Source organism: Rhinoraja longicauda, chromosome 15 (genome assembly GCF_053455715.1).
Source record: "Rhinoraja longicauda isolate Sanriku21f chromosome 15, sRhiLon1.1, whole genome shotgun sequence".
Lineage (NCBI taxonomy): Eukaryota > Metazoa > Chordata > Chondrichthyes > Rajiformes > Arhynchobatidae > Rhinoraja > Rhinoraja longicauda.
Window position 1 is genome coordinate 30,473,295 of NC_135967.1, and position 19,057 is coordinate 30,492,351.

Here is a 19,057-nt window from a genome sequence, read left to right on the forward strand (position 1 = left end):
GTATTTCCTAGAAGAAACTGTTCATTACATTTGCGAGAGACATCTTAGCACAACAAATATCACTCTTCATTTTCAATGTAAATATGTATCTTGAACTTCTGACATCACTCATTTGGTGTGGAAAAAGTTATTATTCAATTATGGACAACTAGAATTAATTGTGTGTCATATATTAGAAAATGCTTATTATTTAGGAAACAGTCAAAGGAACAAAGAAGTTATAGGAAAAGACTATTGAAAACTTATACAACACACTTCCTCTCATAAAGTTAAAATATTTCCTAAATTAAATCATTTGATGTAATCTTACACTTTCAGAGCAGTTACAATGGTTTTAATGGAAGGCTGGAACTTTTTGTCTCAGAAAATAAGAGCGTTTCTATGGAGTGAAATGCATTTTACTGGAGACAAAAGAACAACAGCCTTCCACCTCCTTCAATAGTCACATACGTGTCCACATAATTGAATCAGCTTTGTGCTTCCCACAAGGCACAAATACAATGATAAAAACTAGTCCCTAAGACTCAAAAGGAAAAGTCTCCAATGGCTAGAATCAGGCCCAACACAAAGAAAGATTTCAGGCTAGAAACAAGGAACTGCAGATAGTCGTTTGCAAAAGACAGAGTGCTGGAGTAAAGCAGCGCATCTGGCAGCATTTCAGGAGAACATGGATAGTTGACGTTTTGGTTCGGGAGCCTTCTTCAGACTTATTGCAAGGGAGGGGAGGTAAGGAGAAAGCTGGAAAGAGAGGAATAGGAGAAGGCCTGGCAGGTAATAATTTGATACAGGTGAAGAGGTTTTTTTTGATTGGCGGATTGTGGGGGAAAGGGCAGAGATAAAAAGACAAAAGGTGTGAAACAAAAGGAGTGCAGAGTTGCAAATTGTTAAGATAGAGGAAATAATGTAGTTGGAAGCGGAGAAATAGATTTGAATCTAGGTGAGGCACAGGGGATGCTATCTGGAGTGGAAGGGAGAAGAGGTTATGTATTTATCTAAAATTGGAGAATTCAATGTTCATGCCATTGGGCTGTCAGCCACCCAAGAGGAATGTGAGATGTTGTTCCTCCAGTTCGCGTGTGGCCTCACTCTGGCAATGGAGGTGGCCTTGGACAGCAAGATCAGTATGGAAATGAGAAGAGCAGTTAAAATGGTTTGTTAGCAACTGGGAGATCCAGCAGAAAATCTTACCTCCATATCATATTTTGCCATGATGACTTTAGATTTGGCCCATTTTCCACTATTTTGGTGCCGAAGTGACATTCTTTCCTAACAACGAGAAAAAAATATTATCTCTTGTATTCAATCATCTTTGCAACTAACTTAACTTGATTGCAAAATAAGACCAAGCATAATTGTTGTTCATTTTTCATCATCTAATACACAATCATATTACAATCCCATTGATTTCCTGATTCTGAAATTACTTGTGCTATGCACTCTAGTGCTCAGTTAAAAATCTGTATGATAATATCCAAAGAGATCCATAACCTGCTACGTAATCTCCAAACCTCAGCGATGAAATAATGATGCAAATAATCTCCATCCTTAAGGTAATTCAGTCAATTAGATGTACACAGAGACCAACAGATTATGGTTCTAAAACTGAAGTCTTCATCAGCAGGTTAATGGATATCACACCAGTCCCGTTTCATCCACTTACACCATCCAGTTTATCATCATTTTTTAAAGTAAACAAAAACAGTTACTGTATCAATAACAACAGGCATCACTGAATGACGTCAGTGGCAAGCAGACGTACGCACGTCAACACAAATAGTTAAAACTACACAAGACCACAAACAACTGGTGTCTGTACGTACAAGCAATCTATTGGCTTGTCAATTATAGGTACAACCAGAGATTGCTGCCTGCAATATTTGTTCTCTTTATACAGCTTTTGGTTAAATACACTAAAATTGAAAGCTCTTTGATGTTATAATTGATGTATGGAATACCTACAAAATACTATCTATACCCATAAAGACCTGGATTTTATTGAGCAGGAAGCAACGTTTATAGCTGTCCGTAGATTATTGAGGACACTCCAAAAAAGCTAGGTCAATCATTTCATATAAAAATCAGTTTACTGATATTGTGCAAGACACTATGAATCCTTGCAGAGCAATTGATTTTAATATACTCTGAACCAGACTATGGATTTGAAATTTGATTTCTACTTATTCCATTGCCACTTGCTATTCCTTCTGTTCTCCTTTATATCTTTCCCTGCCTCATTTATTATGCCCACCTCTCACAAGCAATGACAACATCTTTGTCTTTTAACAGCAAACAATGCCTCCATTTTAGATAGGATCATTTAGCCACTAATCTGAAGTTCCAAACACTATTTTTCATTTTGTTAGGTTCAATATTGTCTGATTAAAAACTTTGTATACAAGGAAAACTTCTTAAGAGTTTTCCTTGCATATGATAGAAAATATACAATGGTGTATATACAACCAGATGATAGAAAAGTAATAAAGACATACAGCCAAATGGGTTTATGGTCTGGCATGTCAATTACAAAATGACTACATTGAGTAAATCTATTCATACACATTATTTTTTATATAATCGCTGCAAGTGGAAAATCATTTCACCCTTCGGGAACATTTGAAATTTTACATGAGAAAGATAACCAGCAGAACAACAAAATTCCCTTTGCCATCAACTCACAATTTTCTGACTTAAAGAATTGAAAATAGAGGCTCAGTGGAATAACCTTTGTTAACAAAGGCTATATTTCATTCGCTGTTAATACACTTATGACAACAATGGACAATTTGTCATTTTTTGGGAATTGCCTGCCCTTTTCCAACAAAAAGCTTTTCAATGTATTTTTCATCATTGTGAATTTTGGCAGTCTTTCCTTAAGACAAAAAAATGTTTAATCAAGGGCTGTGAGAAACACAGTACAATTCAATTTAGATGATTAAAAACATGTTTTGAGTTTCTTTAAACATTGTGTTTATTTAAAACAAAAAAAACCATTATCCATTTGTATGGTCTTTTAGACAATGTGGAACGCCAGATATTCAACAGCTGGGACATGGATGATGGACCAGTCACTTCTCCATCAGCAAATTCCCACCAAGTGAACTATACAAGATTAAGTCAAAACTTTTCTTGAGAAGGCAGTAGATAACTGAATAAAATTCTGGGCAATGGCTCATGTTACATTGAATAAACTGTAGCTCATCTAAAAATAAATATCTGTTGAACAGCCACTCTGCCAGCATGGAACAATTAAGAAGAAGCAAGGCTGAAATATCCCCAGTGAAAAGGAGAAATGCATGAAAAGTAAATGCATGGCAACTTGTCTACCTTTAACTGAGTAAGATAACCCAATGCATTTTATAAAAAAATGAACAAACAAAATTTAACATAGAACAACATAAGATTATGATTAATTATAACATAACGTTCAAACTCCTGTATTCAATACCCTGATTCAGGAAGCAGGACATGTTGACCTCAGTGGCGGGGCTGCTGCTGGAGGCAACAGTCGGCATGTTTGTAGTGGTCTCAAATTGTAGTGCTAACGAGTGGGACTTCATATGGAATCGGGTGGAGTAAAATAACATTAATGGCTGCATTGAGATCAAGGAGGAAAAACAATCTAAATATGGTCTCACTGGACTATTTATGGCTGATTTAATGCCATGGCAACAAAGCCTAGAAATGACATACAGTAACATACACAGATCATGACGCATTTTGGCATTGTGGTGATGCAAGTAGATTAACCCAGAACCTAAAGTAATGATTTGGAGACAAGAGTTCAAATCCCACTACAGTTAATAGAGACATTAAATATTATGAAAGTAATAGAGTAAAATCAGCAAAGGGTTGTTTTAAGAATAAATGTGGTTCACCAATATCCTCACAGGAAGGAAACCCAATGCCTTTACCTGGCTTGGCCTGTAGGTGACTCAAACACAAAACAATGTGATTGACCTTTAAGAGTCATCTGAAATGGCTCAACTCATTTCATGGGCGCTTAGGGATAGGCAATATATGTTGGCCTTGCCAGCGACACCCACGCTCCATGAAAGACTTTATAAAAAGTGTTAGAACAATTGTTAAATTTAACATTCATAAAGTCAAAATGTAATGTATTGTCAAGGCTAAATACTTTACCAAATTTGACAAATAAAAAGACCCTATAAGCCCAGTGTCTAAATGAACGAATAAAAATTGTGGCGCATAAGATCGTGCCAAGTAAAGAGCTGTCAGGATGAATGGTGGATCTCTCTTCCCTTTAATGTTCCACTCCCAATTGTGCCAATTTAAGTTGGTTTTGATTATTAAAATATCAAGCACCTTTGGTGTTTAAATGTAATAACCAAATAATGGCCGTAATGCAAGTGTGTAGACTGTATGTATAATAAAAGTTAAATTGCATATGATTTTCCACCTCCATTCGCATTTGTTCCATTTTCTTCAGTTCTTCAAGAGCTGCTGTAGGGTTAGTCTTCCTTAGTTCTTCAAACTTCTTCAAAATCTCCTTGTGCTTCACCTTTTTTACAATTTTATGAAACCTGCAGATTTAAATATTTACCTGTTAGTAAATACCCTACAAACAGCTGGACTAAATAGGCATGTAAAAATCTTAATTTAAACAAAAATTACAATAAACATAATATTAAATTAGCCAGATATGTACACAAATCACAATGTAATCTAGTTACAAATTTCCTTTACTAACATTTTAATTGTGTCAGTGAAAGGTACAAATTCTGGTTATGTTTCAATATCTGATGAATCTCAATTTTTTCTAATTATATTTGGCTGATCATTTAATCTTTTTTCAACCAAATTCTTCAATGGATCCTATTACCTTTAATGTCAGTTTTAACAATGTACTTCAGTTGTGCTCATTAGCTTATTCATGCACATCAAATTTAGTTGATCTCTGCTTCGCTTTTTCCCTCCTATTATTTCCAATTCTTTAGGCTCATGGTACAAAATAATCTACAAAGCTTGGCCCACTTGACATTTCATTATAAACTGGCCCAAAGCCTCCAAAGAGCCGGCATTATTTCCCAGATTTCACTTGGAGTTCTAAAAAAAAATAATCAAAAGCCTTATTTGTCAGACAGAGCAGTTAACTAGCTCCCATCCATCTGTCCACAACTAAGGTGAGGGCTATGCACTAGTCACTTTGTGACACATCATGATTACTTAAAGCAGGAATACATGCCACTGAAAAACAACAAGCTGGTACTGAGTAATATATTGACATTGACAGAGAATTAGTTATTGTAGAGAAAGCAAAGGGTGCAAATAAACAGATCTTTCTTAAGCTGTCAAGCCGTGACTAATGGCGTGCTTCAATGATCAGTGTGTGCACTGAAAATTCACAAACTACACCAAGGATTTAACCAAGAGGACTCAATGTCATATTTCCAGGTTTATGAAATGATGTAAAACTGGGTGAGAATGCAAATAGCGAGAATGATATAAAAAAAGTTTTCAAGAGAGTACAGACTGAGTGAGTGGACAAGAACATGGTGAATGCAATGTAATATGGAAAAAGTGGCATGTTATCTCCTTTGGTGCACAAAGCAAAAAAGCAAAGCATTTTTTTAATAGAGAATGATTGAATAAGAATGTAGATGTCCTTGTGTACAAGTCACTGAAAGTCAAACTGCAAGCTCAACAAATGTTAGAAAGGTAAATAAGGAGAGGTAAATGTTGGTCTATAAGGAGAGTAGCAACATTAGGAAAAGTAAAATATACATCTAGTTTAAGGCTACAAAAAGAATGGGGAATGGCAAAGGGCAAAGAGAACGAGAAAGTCTGTGATGGATTGAGAATTAGGAATGATTTAATGACGGTTCGCAATAACTCTTAATTCTTTGATCTTTTAAATTGTTATCTATCTCTACCATAAATATATCTCAAGAGAAACCTTGAGCAGAGAAATCCAAAAATTTACTACCTTCTGAGAGATGTTTCTATGCAACAGGAAACTTTTTTTCATCTCCATCTTCTTCCACTATTGATCAAATCAATAAAATATTCTGTCTCGTTCTGTGTCTTGCATTTACTAAGTCTCGATATATTAAACAGAAGTACATGCTACCTTATGAGGTGCTCTCTCTGGTCAATGAAATGGGTTTCAAAGGAGGAGGAATGGGTTGTATCTTTAAATCCAGATATACCCTTCCCACCTGAACAGAGGATTTTTAGTTCCAGCCTTAACCCATTATGGGCAACCAGCGAGCACACTTCCCACCTAAGGCTCTGGCCTAACCATGGGCTGCAGTTTTCTCATTACAGCCAGAGGATATTCCCATTCATCTGCTTACCACCTTAACCTTAATATGAACCCAAGGAATTAGAGCAGGGCTAAGTCATTTGGCTGTTTCCAAACTTTTATTGGCCAACCCTTTATTCTGAGACTATTGAGGGCGTGCAGCATAGGTTTATTAGGTTAATTCCCGGAATGGCGGGACTGTCATATGTTGAAAGACTGGAGCGACTAGGTTTGTATACACTGGAATTTAGAAGGATGAGAGGGGATCTTATCGAAACGTATAAGATTATTAAGGGGTTGGACATGTTAGAGGCAGGAAACATGTTCCCAATGTTGGGGGAGTCCAGAACCAGGGGCCACAGTTTAAGAATAAGGGGTAGGCCATTTAGAACAGAAATGAGGAGAAACTTTTTTAGTCAGAGAGTTGTGAATCTGTGGAATTCTCTGCCTCAGAGGGCAGTGGAGGCCAATTCTCTGAATACATTCAAGAGCTAGATAGAGCTCTTAAGGATAGCGGAGTCAGGGGGTATGGGGAGAAAGCAGGAACGGGGTACTGATTGAGAATGATCAGCCATGATCACATTGAATGGCGGTGCTGGCTCGAAGGGCCAAATGGCCTACTCCTGCACCTATTGTCTATTGTCTATTGAGACTCTGGACCCTGATACTAGACCCTTCAGGAGAGCACCCTTTGAATCCTTCCAAGAACTTTGTAAGTTTCAAGTATACTCGCTATCTTCTTATACAGTAAACTTGTCATCCCTGAACGTAGTTCAGTGAAACTTGAGGTAACCGAACCATCACAGATTATTCCACCTGAACTCACGCATCTTCTAATGTAATATTATGTTGTCACGTTCTACGAGTGCTTGCATTATCAGCCCTGAAGGGCTCCAACCAGAAACATCACCGATCGAGTCTGAACATCACCCATCGAGTCTGAAGAAGATATTAATGAAGATAGACACAAAGTGCTGGAGTAACTCAGCAGGTCAGGCAGCATCTCTGTGTGACCCGATGAATTACTCTAACACTTTGTGTCTATCTTCGGTACATATCAGCATCTACAGTTCCTTTCTACGCATAGATATTAATGGATATGTCCAATGCACATCATTAATATGCAAAACAAGATTAGGGGATACACAAGCTACAGATTTCCAGAATATAATGGTTAAGTTACATTGCTCTGTTATGTGCAAAGAGTTTAACTCATTAGGCTTAGGTTACTTTCATAGTCCGCCTATCAGACTCACCACAAGAAGTCTCGTAATCAACACTCTTCGAATCTTTTTATTGAGAATTGTCAATTACTATAAATTAACCTCTGTCCCACAATTTGAATGATTAAAACTAAGGAGTCTTGTTCTTGCAGATAATGAGTGGTTCATAGAAATCTTAAAATTGTCATTCTACACTTGCAGAAAATTAAGCAAAATTAAAGATGATGGATGCAAAAAAAATGAAAACACGCAGAGCTGTAATATAAATCGGGCCCATTATCAAAAAGATCTTCACAATTGATAAACTAATACTCAAAAGGCAACTCTTACTTTTTGCTCTTGATTTTCTTTGCTCTTTTTGCTCTAGCCTCATAATATGACTGAAGAGCTCTTGCCTTCTGCAGCTCAGCTCGGCGCTCTTGTGCCTAAAGTAAAACAAAAAGGTATATTCAGAGTCTATGTCTTTTGTGGGTCTATTACGGCAATAATTCATGTTCAAAATGCAAGATCCAAGTGCTGTCCCATCTAACCAATCTCTTTCACCTCCATAGGCAATGACCTGCAGCACTTTGTTTTAGTTCCAGATTCCAGTATAAAATAAAGCCACGTGTAGATACAAGGAACTGCAGTTGCCGATTTAGTGCTAGAAAGTGCTAGAATAACTTAGTGGGTCAGGCAGCACCCACCCCTGGAGAATATGAATAGGTGATGTTTTGGGTCGGAACCCTTCTTTGGACATTGGAGTGGGGAGGAGGCCATATTGGTCAAAGGACAAAGAAGGGCCTTCATTTTGTGTGTCCTGTTGCTTTTTATTGTTATGACTGTATGGCAAATGAAGTTCCTCGTATGTTGCAAACCATACTTGGCTAACAAAGTATTACTGTGATTGTGATTATACCATGGAGTCTGAGTGTCCGAGGAAGCAAATAGACCAAATACGTACGCAAACGCAAGAAGTCCAAAAATACAAGAGTAGTAATAGGGAAGTTTCACCATTTGTCTTTTCCTATTTTATGGCCCTTCTCTGTCTTGTCTGCAAAGCTTATAACCAGAAATGTTGGGTTATCTTAAACATTTGCCTCTTTAATGGAATAGAATCCACGTTAAAAAAATTACAGAATGCATAGAATTGTTAAAAATACATTGAGCATTTCTTTAACCTGTATGTCATTTGTTAACCAAGAGAATCATTTCTGGACTCTTAAGAACAGAAACTCGGCAAACTGAAGGAGCATTAGTGGAAGAACAGTTTGATGGCTATGATCATACCTTAATTAGAATTACCAAGTACTGGAAATGGGCAAACATAAAACAGAAGTAACATTTTCAGTTGCAGTAAGACCAATTTAATAAACTGAGATGTGATTTGGCAAAAGTAGAAAGGAAATTGAAGGTAAATTTGTGTCAGAACAACAGGAACTATCCATGCAGAAAACAATGCAAGTTCAAATCATAAAGTCTCCATAAAGAACATGATATAGGTGAGCATGTAGGGCAGAGGTGAGCATGTAGGGCAGAATTGAATAAAATGGAAGCATACGACAAACATTCAAGCAAAGAATACTCTCAAAGATAAGACCTATCTACGTCATCCAGTGGTGCAACAACAGCATTTAAATGATAAAACATCTACAGAGGAACTACTGTTAACTATAAAGCATGAAAGATACCTCCTCCAGACACATAGCTCGCCGGGAAGCATGTTCTCGAGCTGTCATGACAGGCAGAGTTACTGGCTGCTTGTTTTTGTGAAGCAAGTTAAAAATTTCCTCTTCCAAAGGTGTCCGAGCCTGGAATATAGACAATAAAATGAAAGACAAATCATCTTGGAGGTTATTTTTAAAAATTCCCCTCTACCTTTGGCAGCGACTTATGTTCCTGATGTAAAACAGGCTTAAGCAGATCACTAATTGAATATTAAATAGAGAACAAATAGCAAAACATAGAAGCAAAAACAGTGAATAAATTGGAAAAATATAGGGGTACTATTTCATAGAGCAATCTGTAGCTTATTCACTATATGCACAAATACATCAGATGTAGAAATTAAGGGAATATTATAAAAATTTAAGAGAGAAACCCAAATTGTGACACGGTTAATGAAAATTTGTAAGAGCTTCGAGTGCCGTGGGCATTTATCGACTACAATGTCTTCAAAATTATTATTACGTTCAGGTAAACAATGATGACTGTTTCAACAGATAATAACAACAAAAAATCATTTAAGATCATTAAATAGATTAACAGAGAATTGAGTGAAGTGTATTTAAATTGACAACAATTAGAAATACGAATTACTTGCCAGACTGCGTTGAAAGGTTGAAATATTATTTAAAGATAAATGAATAGGTGGTTACAAAGAATTATAACCAATAGGATAATGAGCAAGAGAACAGGATTGGAATAAAGCGTCATTACTATGTTATTATGCTATTGAATACTTGGTTGGATTTAGGAAAGGTACATAACCATTCCAGCTTTAGTGACCCTTATATAATGGCTCATTCAGAAGCTTATAACCAGAAATGTTGGGTTATCTTAAACATTTGCCTCTTTAATGGAATAGAATCCACGTTAAAAAAATTACAGAATGCATAGAATTGTTAAAAATACATTGAGCATTTCTTTAACGTATATCATTTGTTCATCAAGAGAATAATTTCTCATCATTTTATGTTGTTATTATCTGTTGAAAGGTAGATAACCATTCCCGCTTTATTGACCCTTATATAATGGCTCATTCAGAAATTTCACATTTGGCTAAGTATCTAGCCACATCCAAAGGAGAGGCAGACTTAAGGTTACATAACGATTATGTTCCCGAGAACTGTCCATAAACTGATTTTTCTGTAAGTCAGAAATGAGGAATTTCAATGAGGGTGGATTAACATGAACATTTATTTATTACCTTTCCCTGTGTAGTTAAAATGGTACCGAAAAAATATATCACACATCCAAAGCCTAGTTTCAAGGCTTTAAAGTATCAATGGATATTATATTGTTTGATAAGGCATTTTAGTGTCAAAAGCGATTGCCTTTTGCTTCCAAAGCTAATTTCTTTGCTGTGACCTCTGCTGTGAACAGGCATTTGCGTCGTAATGAGATGTTGTTCAATTACTGCAGAAAGATCATGTGTAAGCAGATGTCTTTTGAAAGTCTGTTGTCTTTTGAAATAACTAGCTGCCATCCTTATTCCATAACCCCTGAACATGCTTGCACTTCTGTAATTAATCTTACTATCTTGAAAAATACTTTAAGTTATGGAAGAACTTAGGTAAAGTCAGATTTCCATGTTAGATCTTCCGTAACCCTTGTATCCTCTACGTACCACAATGTTTGATGATTCTGCAGTGACAAGCTTTGGCCATTGATAGTATCAATGCCATTTCACAAGAAATGGGCATCACAGACAGATGAAATCCTGTTTTTATGTAACCTCAACACATTTAGGGCAACAGGAACAATAAAGAAGGTCACAAAGAATAAACTAAACTGGCTGACCTTTTGCTCTTTTACCCAAGCCATTAAAACTAGCTGTAGCATCCGAATTAACATTAGGGGACAAAGTGGATGTGGGAAGTTTCACTTTTGACCGATAGATGCAATATAAACTATACCCCACTATGTATCCTCTATGGACCATGAGTCAAACTATACCTTCCAACCAGCTATCATTTCCTCCATTGGTTTGACAGTAAGTGGTTCCTGGTTTAGTGGAAAAGTGAGCTGCTCTGCTTTCCGGTTCTGCAACACAACACGATCCCACTTTGTAATCTCCTTTGTCGTTTTCTCGTATGCCAACGTCCTTTGAATCTGTTAAGAGGAGCATCCAATTTTTATGATAAATTGCTGAAATAATGTCCCATTAATGGCAAATTGGCATCAAACTCCATCGATTCAAGTCCTATCAGGATGCATAACATTTCTATAGTCACTATATGCTGGAATAATGGGCTCTACATCTGGCTACATTCAGTCTCATTGCTTACAAAGCCCAAGGACTGGTTTTGACTCGAAATGATCGAAGTACATACAACAGAAGGATGCCATTTCTCACATCAAACTCATTTCTAGTATTTGGAAAAACAATCCAGATGGTTCCATTTTGTGGCTATTTTCCCATGTTTCTATCAATGCAAATAGTTTTGCTGTGTTTACATTATACAAGTTCTTCATAACTTTGAACACATCTACCAAATAAAATCTCAACTTCTCTGCTCCAAGGAAAACATACCCAGCTTCTCCGTTTAACTAATTACTACAAATCCAGTCGAATAAACATTTTTGCAACCTCACCATAGCCTACATGTCATTCTTTAAATTGTGTAGGAAAGAACTGCAGATGCTAGCTTAAACCGAAGATAGACATTAAAAAACTGGTGCAACTCAGCAGGCCAGACAGCATCTCGCTGTCTAACCCGCTGAGTTACTCCAGTTTTTTGTGTCTATCCTTTAAATTGTGCTGTCCAGACCTGTATTCAGTAATTAAACTGTGGTCATACAGTGTTTCAAAGGTTCATTGTAATCACTTTTTTTAAAAAAATGCACTTTGCCTCCTGGAAAGTTGACAACCCCATATGGCTGTCTCACACTGTTCTCCTCTGGTCTGGCCACTTTCAAATATTTGCAATAATATACATCCAAGTCTCTAATCCTGCACCCACTTTAGAATTGTATTATTTATAGTCTATTCTCTCTCTTTTGTATTCCCACCAAAAGTATTAATATACTTCTGCGTTAATTTTCGCTCTCCACAGTACCCGTCTGACCTCCCACGTACTCCAGGAACATTCTGTTTTTATTTCAGATTTCCCACATCTGTAGTACTTTGGATTCATTTAGTTTTACCCAACTTTTGATTCTCGTTTACCTTGACCTAACCTGTTTTCAATCCACTTAAACCAACTCATCTCCAAATAAATAATCTATTTTGTTTTACTCTGGATTGCTCGGTACCTTTTCTTCAGATAATCTAAACTTTATGATCACTTCTGCTCCACTGACAATCACTCCACTTGACTCAAAAGTACAAAACTCGTAACAATTCAGCTAATACATTTATAATACAATAAATACATCTATTGGTGCCCTAAATTAATTCACCTTTTCACTTTGTTGCTTGTTGAGGGGTAAATCAAGCGTCTTGCTTGCTTTCTCAAACTTTGTGAGCTGTTTTTTCAGGTTGTTTAAAGAAGACGAAGGTTGGATGCTTCCCACCAAATCCGATAGCTGAATCTTCTCATCCGTGCCTAGAAAGTGTTGGGAGGGGATTAATTAAAAATCTTCATCTGTCCGTTTCCCTCCATAGGTGCAACCTGACCCAATGAATTCCTCGATAGACACAAAATGCTGGAGTAACTCAGCGGGACAAGCAGCATCTCTGGAGAGAAGGAATGGGCGACGTTTCGGGTCGAGACCCTTCTTCAATATATTCAAGACAAGGTATGTCCATTGAATTCCTCAGTATTTCTCTTTCTGCACAAGATTTCAGCATCTACAGTCTGTTGTGACTCCACAGAATCTTATTCCCTGATTTTTAAATGTTGAGTAAACAAAAAAAACATTAAAAGTTTTGTTTTTGTTTTATTGTCTAATAAGCTTACACTTCCTTAATTTCCTGTGCATGATTTGGCATTTTCTTGATTCAGGTTACATTTCTCAGTAAGGATTTTGGGGTCTAATTAATTAAGGAAAAGGGCAAGGTGCTTGTGCTGTTCTTAGTTCCAGATTCCCTGTAGGCAGCTCCTTGTATCCAAATGGGAATTCATATTGAAAGCACTAAACACAAATTCAACCCGTCAAGGCTGTGCTAAGACACTGACCATCAACCTCTGTGATGTACAGTTATGGAGACAGCTCTTCTTGGCAAATACAAAATACTCAGCTGGATTCAGGCATCGTAGACGAGATAAATATTAGTTCAGGATAAACATTTCTACAGGTGAAAGTCATGCAGACAGTTCTCTATTTTCAGAACGTGACCTGGACTACTTAACAAAATCTATCCTTCTAGAGAAAATAAAAGGTTTCCTATGCTAGCCTCACAAAACTTCCAAGTACTATTATTCCATTGAGGAAGCAACGAATAGTAGAATAAACACAAACCAATCCCACTCATGTTTGGGGGATTGATTACAAAGTGACGACGTAGCAAAGTTTGTCGGCCTCTCAGTCATAGCATGCTCTTAAGGGCAAGGTAAATACATTTTATCAATGAAATATTGTGACATAGAAGCTGGCCACTTGATTCCATGCCTGTGCCTGTCAAAAACAAGCTCTCCCCTCAGCATTGCCAATCCCAAAAAATACCCATAAATCCAGCATTTACTTATAGTGACAATTTTCTATGCTGCCAATGAATAAAAAAGACGGGGATCTAAATCTCCAGTGCCTGGAACCCGCTGCCTAGGGTGGTGGTGGAGGCAGATACAATAGTAGCAATCTATTTTCGGTCAAAGCAAATTAAAAAAACATTGATATACTATACCTAGTATGCACTGAACATAAGCACAGACAAAGAACGAATGTTAAAACAGAAGACAAAAGAATCCAATAAAGAAAGATAAGGATAAAGCACAGTACATAATGTATTGATATCAGTATCACAATGGCTTTGCGCGGAAAATCTCAGAGTACTGTACCTTCTGAACTGACAGTAAACTCTGAAACCTGCAAACTAGCCTCTGTTCTCTCCATCTTCTTCTTCCTGAATCACAAATGAGAATGAGGAAGATGGTGTAATTGTCCATCATGGCATGAAGCTATATTCACAGTTTGAAGAACATGCTCAGAAAATAATTGGATAATTGAATTTATCTTAATAACATACAAGCGACATTTAGAATAGAATATTTATTCCTAATTCTAAACATTAGGAAATCCAATTACACAGATACAAAGGGCATTTCGTTACACATTTGCAAGCACATTATAGTGGGACCATTTTGGCCGCTGGACTTACATCGCCCGGTGCAGCTCGGCTGCGGGGCTTAACACCGCCCGGTGCAACTCGGCTGCGGGACTTTACATCGCCCGGTGCAGCTCGGCTGCGGGGCTTAATGGCGGCGCTGCCCTAGCAGCTGCGGCTCACCTGCGGTCCATTTGTCTTTGTGTTTTTGTTGTTTTTTTTGTCTTGATTGTAGTTGTGATGTGGTGTTTTTGTGTTTGGGTACTCTGTGTGTATGTGGGGGGGAGGGGGGGAACAGTAACATTGTAAATAGATGTCCCTTCCGAACGGAGACTCGACCTTTGTTTTCTGGGCCGTGTCTCTGTTCCTGCTGCGGCCCAACCATCGGCCCAACTCCTGGAGCTGGCGGCCTCCAGGGCTCTGGTTCGCAGAGCTCGCGGATCGGACTTACCATCACCGGAGCCGGCCGTCTTCGGAGGCTGCGGGAGCGGCTGCGACTCGTCTTAGGCTCGGGCCGCGTGGATGCCGACATCGGGAGCTCCGGCAGCGGCAGCGGGTTCGCCCGCCCCTGATCGCGGGGCTTGGGGCGCGGACATTTCACCGTCCGGCGCGGCCTAAGATGGCCGCGGGATATTTCTCTGCTGGGCGGGGGCTTCAATGTCGGGAGCCACGACCGCCCCGACGTGCAACAACAGCGGCAGCAGCAGCGTGTTCGCTCGCCCCGGATCGGACTTATCATCAGCGGAGCCGGCCGTCTTCGGAGGCTGCGGGAGCGGCTGCGACGCGACGCGCCTTGGGCTTGGCCCGCTGTGGACCGTCCGGTGCGGCCTGCAACCACAACAACCTGACTGCGGGCGAGGACAGCAGGAGAAGGGAAAGACATTGTGGCCTTCCATCACAGTGAGGAGAGGACTGGAGGAGACTCACTGTGATGGATGTTTCTTTGATGGATGTTTCTTTTTTTTGTGTGTTTTTGGGGTTGGGTAATTTGAATGCCTATTTAATGCTTTTATTGTTGGACTGTGTTTTGGGGGTTTTGGGGTTGTGTAATTTGAATGCCTATTTAATGCTTTTATTGTTGGACTGTGTTTTGGGGGTTTTTTGGGGTTGTGTAATTTTAATGCTTATTTAATGCTTTTATTGTTGGACTGTGGGTGACTGAATTTCGTCCAGTGTTGGATGACAAATAAAGCTATCTTGAATCTTGAATCTTGAATCTTAACACCGCCCGGTGCAGCTCGGCTGCGGGGCTTAACACCGCCCGGTGCAACTCGGCTGCGGGACTTAACACCGCCCGGTGCGGCTCGGCTGCGGGACTTTTCACCGCTGGTGCGGCTCGGCTGCGGGACTTAACACCGCCCGGTGCGGCTCGGCTGCGGGACTTTTCACCGCTGGTGCGGCTCGGCTGCGGGACTTAGCTGCGCAAGGCTTGGTCGCAGGCCTTTCATCGCCCGGTTCGGCCGCGAGACGTTTCAGCGCCCGGTGCGGGGACTGTGCGGGTCGGTCGGGGACGAGCTGTCTGTCCGTGGGCGTGGGGAAGAGAGGGGAAGTTTTGTTGCCTCCATCACAGTGAGGGGGTGTTTGGAGTCACTGTGATGGACGTTTGTGTTGGGGTTATGTGTCTTGTGTTCTTTTTTTTTTCTATGACTGCTATGTAGTTTCGTTCGGTACTTCGGTACCGAACGACAAATAAAGCTCTGTTATACTGTTATACTGTTATACTGTTATAAGCAATCACACTAGTGATCATTAGTTGCCTGTCATATCCAATAATCATTTAACAATGTTAAAAACTTTGTAACATGTGTACCTAAAGGTCGTATCAGTGTTCACTGTCATGTGTATGTTAGATTTTATTACCTTTTTTTGTCACCAAGGGAACTAATTGCCTCCAGCAGCTTTTGGTGTTTTCTCTCATCATCACTGCCATTCTGAAAAGGAGAATTCTATGAACAGCTTGAACAGCCAATCCTGCAAATACTGTTGCAAGTGTTCCAGACGTTTTGAGTCTCAAAGGCATTGGCACCAGGAAATAGAACCACGATTGCAAAATCTAAAAGTCATTCGTACGACACATCAATGCATAACATTCCACCTGGTAATTCTATTCCAGATAAATTTCTTAAGACAGGCATGTAGTAAAGTGTACTGTTGGCAAATTCCTTTCCCTGACCAGAATCATCAATTAATTATTTACAAGGCCTCCCGACTTTAGAAACACATGACTTATGTGTAGCTTGTACATACAAACAAGTATTTTGTGTACAAGAGGAATGGATTTGCTGTCCACTGCAGGTTATGAACAATTCACATAAATGGAACCCTGCTGTAACCCAGACATGACCTGTATATGAAAGTGTCATCTTCCAAGATGTTCAACTTTTAAACATATGCTTTGCGGTATCCATCTCAGCATTTTAAAATATTTTCTTTGTCCAAATACATGAATCTGGACATTCGTCTGAGTAGTTTATATCCTATAGCTAGTAATAAGAATGAAAGCAAAATAGTTCAGGCCAAGCAGAGAATTTCTATTATAATTCATTTATTCATGATGTAACACGTCTAAAAAAAATCTGACCACAAAATGTACACACATTTGGTGGCTTTCAACGTCCCAAGTGCTTTTATATCTTATGGATTCAAGAAATTAAAATTGAAAATAAAAGAACTGACCATTGATTCCAGATTTAGTTTAACTTTTTAAAAAACTGTTGATAACATGGCCCTATTTAGGAACCAATTTTCCTCGATAACATTAAATATTTTTACAATAAAATCCCACTAATTTGCAATATCAAGTTTCTGATTTTAACAGGTGATATTCTAGTTTTTAGCTTCTCACTGCAGAGGAATCAGGAGTGAACTGAGCTATCACACCTGAAGACATTTCATGAAATTCGATGAACAAATAGAAGTACAAAAACAAATCCACACCGTGGACTGCAACATCCAGTTTTCCAAATTTTGAAGGTTGTATGGAACATATCAGGTACAATTTATTCATCTCTTCTTTAAAGAAACAAGTATTGATCAAAAAAAACTTTGGGACATGGAAGTTATTACCTCATCTTCACTATCGGTCAAGTGATGTTCAGTCTTAAACAAATCCTCCTCTTCTGCACCAAGGGATAGCAAATCCCTGAAAAATACAAGATCATTCACTGTTCATACACACTAATAATGCAAACATTTTATGCAAGTTCCAATTGTTAGGACAAAAATCACTTATTACTGATTTATAACAGTTAAGTTACTTTAAGACCATTTCAGAAATTATGGCAGTCAACTAACAATACAAATTAAAGCAACCTAAAAAAAGAACATGTTCCCTTTACTACTCTACGTTATAAGTACTTTAAAGCTGCTTACAGAACAAAGGGATACTATTAAATAATCAAAATGAGGAAAGTGGGAATAATTTTGCTTAAATGGTCATTCTAAGCCCATTCAGATCTGCATAGAGTCAGAGTTATACAACATGTACAGAACCTTTGGCCCAATTTGTCCATACTGATCAAGTTGGCATTCTGGGCTAGTCCCATTTGCATGCATTTGGCTAATGTCCCTCAAAACCCTTCCTATCCATATATCTGTTTCAATGTAATTTGAAAGCCCTAATTGCATCAGTATCTCCTTAAACAAAGGAATAGCTTTAGCTACTTCTCCATTCATCCAGGGTCCAGGTCAGAATTTGCTGCTTATCACCATTAACTTTCAAGGAGATTGTTGGGAAGGGAGCTCCAGGATATTTACTCAATGCTATGTACATGTTCAAGTCAAGAGATTTTAAGACATTGAGGGTAATCATGCCTCAATCTACCTGACATCCCTATCCCTCAATGGTGGAAGCTATGGGTTTTACTGGTGGAAGAGTTGGGGCTGTTTTTGAAAGCTCAAGAAGTTGCTGAAGTGTACTGTTAATGAGGGTACACCCCAGTCCGGATGCAATAAACAGAGAACGAGTGGATGTTTGAAGTAGTGAATCAAGAGGATTCCTTTGCTCCAGAAATAGTTGAGGTTACACGTTTTTATCATTCCACGGAAAATATAATCAACAGGATAATGCCAACAAAATGTTTCAATAGACAATAGGTGCAGCAGTAGGCCATTCGGCCCTTCGAGCCAGCACCACCATTCAATGTGATCATGGCTGATCATTCTCAATCAGTACCCCGTTCCTGCCTTCTCCCTAAGAGTCAATAATAAAACAATTTTTTTACCAGTGTATCGCTGAATAGACGAAAACAGACTTGCAATAGTCTTACATAATGAAAGTATTTACAATAAGTTTTGCAAACACAGGGACTTCTACAACCTGGGCAAACGTGCCAATCTTTTTGGTCCAGCAATAACCTACAATCTCTGTAGTGAGATGCCAATACCAAACTTGTGAGAGAATGAACAACTTCAGTAATGGAAACGTGCACCTCACTGGTGTATTGCCTTACAGAAATATAATCAGACCTATTATAATGGATCTTTAAAATAATTATCCACTCACTTCATTTCGAATACATGTGCAAAAAGGATTCAAAACGGTTGTACATAAAGTTTGACGGCGTCAGGAAGGCGGAATTGTTTTGATTCCAGAGTGTTTAACTGCCTTAACGAAGGGTGTGCGGAGTCTGTGTCTTCACTCTCCCCCGCCCGATTCACTCCATT

General features: G+C 38.6%; 1 protein-coding gene across 1 annotated transcript in view; it reads right to left on the reverse strand.

Annotated features, from left to right (window-relative positions):
* LOC144600611 (U3 small nucleolar RNA-associated protein 14 homolog A) overlaps positions 1 to 19,057 on the reverse strand; it is a 30,143-nt gene that overhangs the window by 10,723 nt on the left and 363 nt on the right. Inside the window, exons 2-10 of the mRNA XM_078412403.1 lie at positions 17,459 to 17,534; positions 16,253 to 16,323; positions 14,127 to 14,191; positions 12,589 to 12,734; positions 11,143 to 11,298; positions 9,156 to 9,275; positions 7,816 to 7,910; positions 4,418 to 4,541; positions 1,189 to 1,266 (exon numbers count right to left, since the gene is read on the reverse strand). Coding sequence (XP_078268529.1) covers positions 1,189 to 1,266; positions 4,418 to 4,541; positions 7,816 to 7,910; positions 9,156 to 9,275; positions 11,143 to 11,298; positions 12,589 to 12,734; positions 14,127 to 14,191; positions 16,253 to 16,323; positions 17,459 to 17,534 — 931 coding nt within the window. The remainder of the gene's footprint in view (positions 1 to 1,188; positions 1,267 to 4,417; positions 4,542 to 7,815; positions 7,911 to 9,155; positions 9,276 to 11,142; positions 11,299 to 12,588; positions 12,735 to 14,126; positions 14,192 to 16,252; positions 16,324 to 17,458; positions 17,535 to 19,057) is intronic.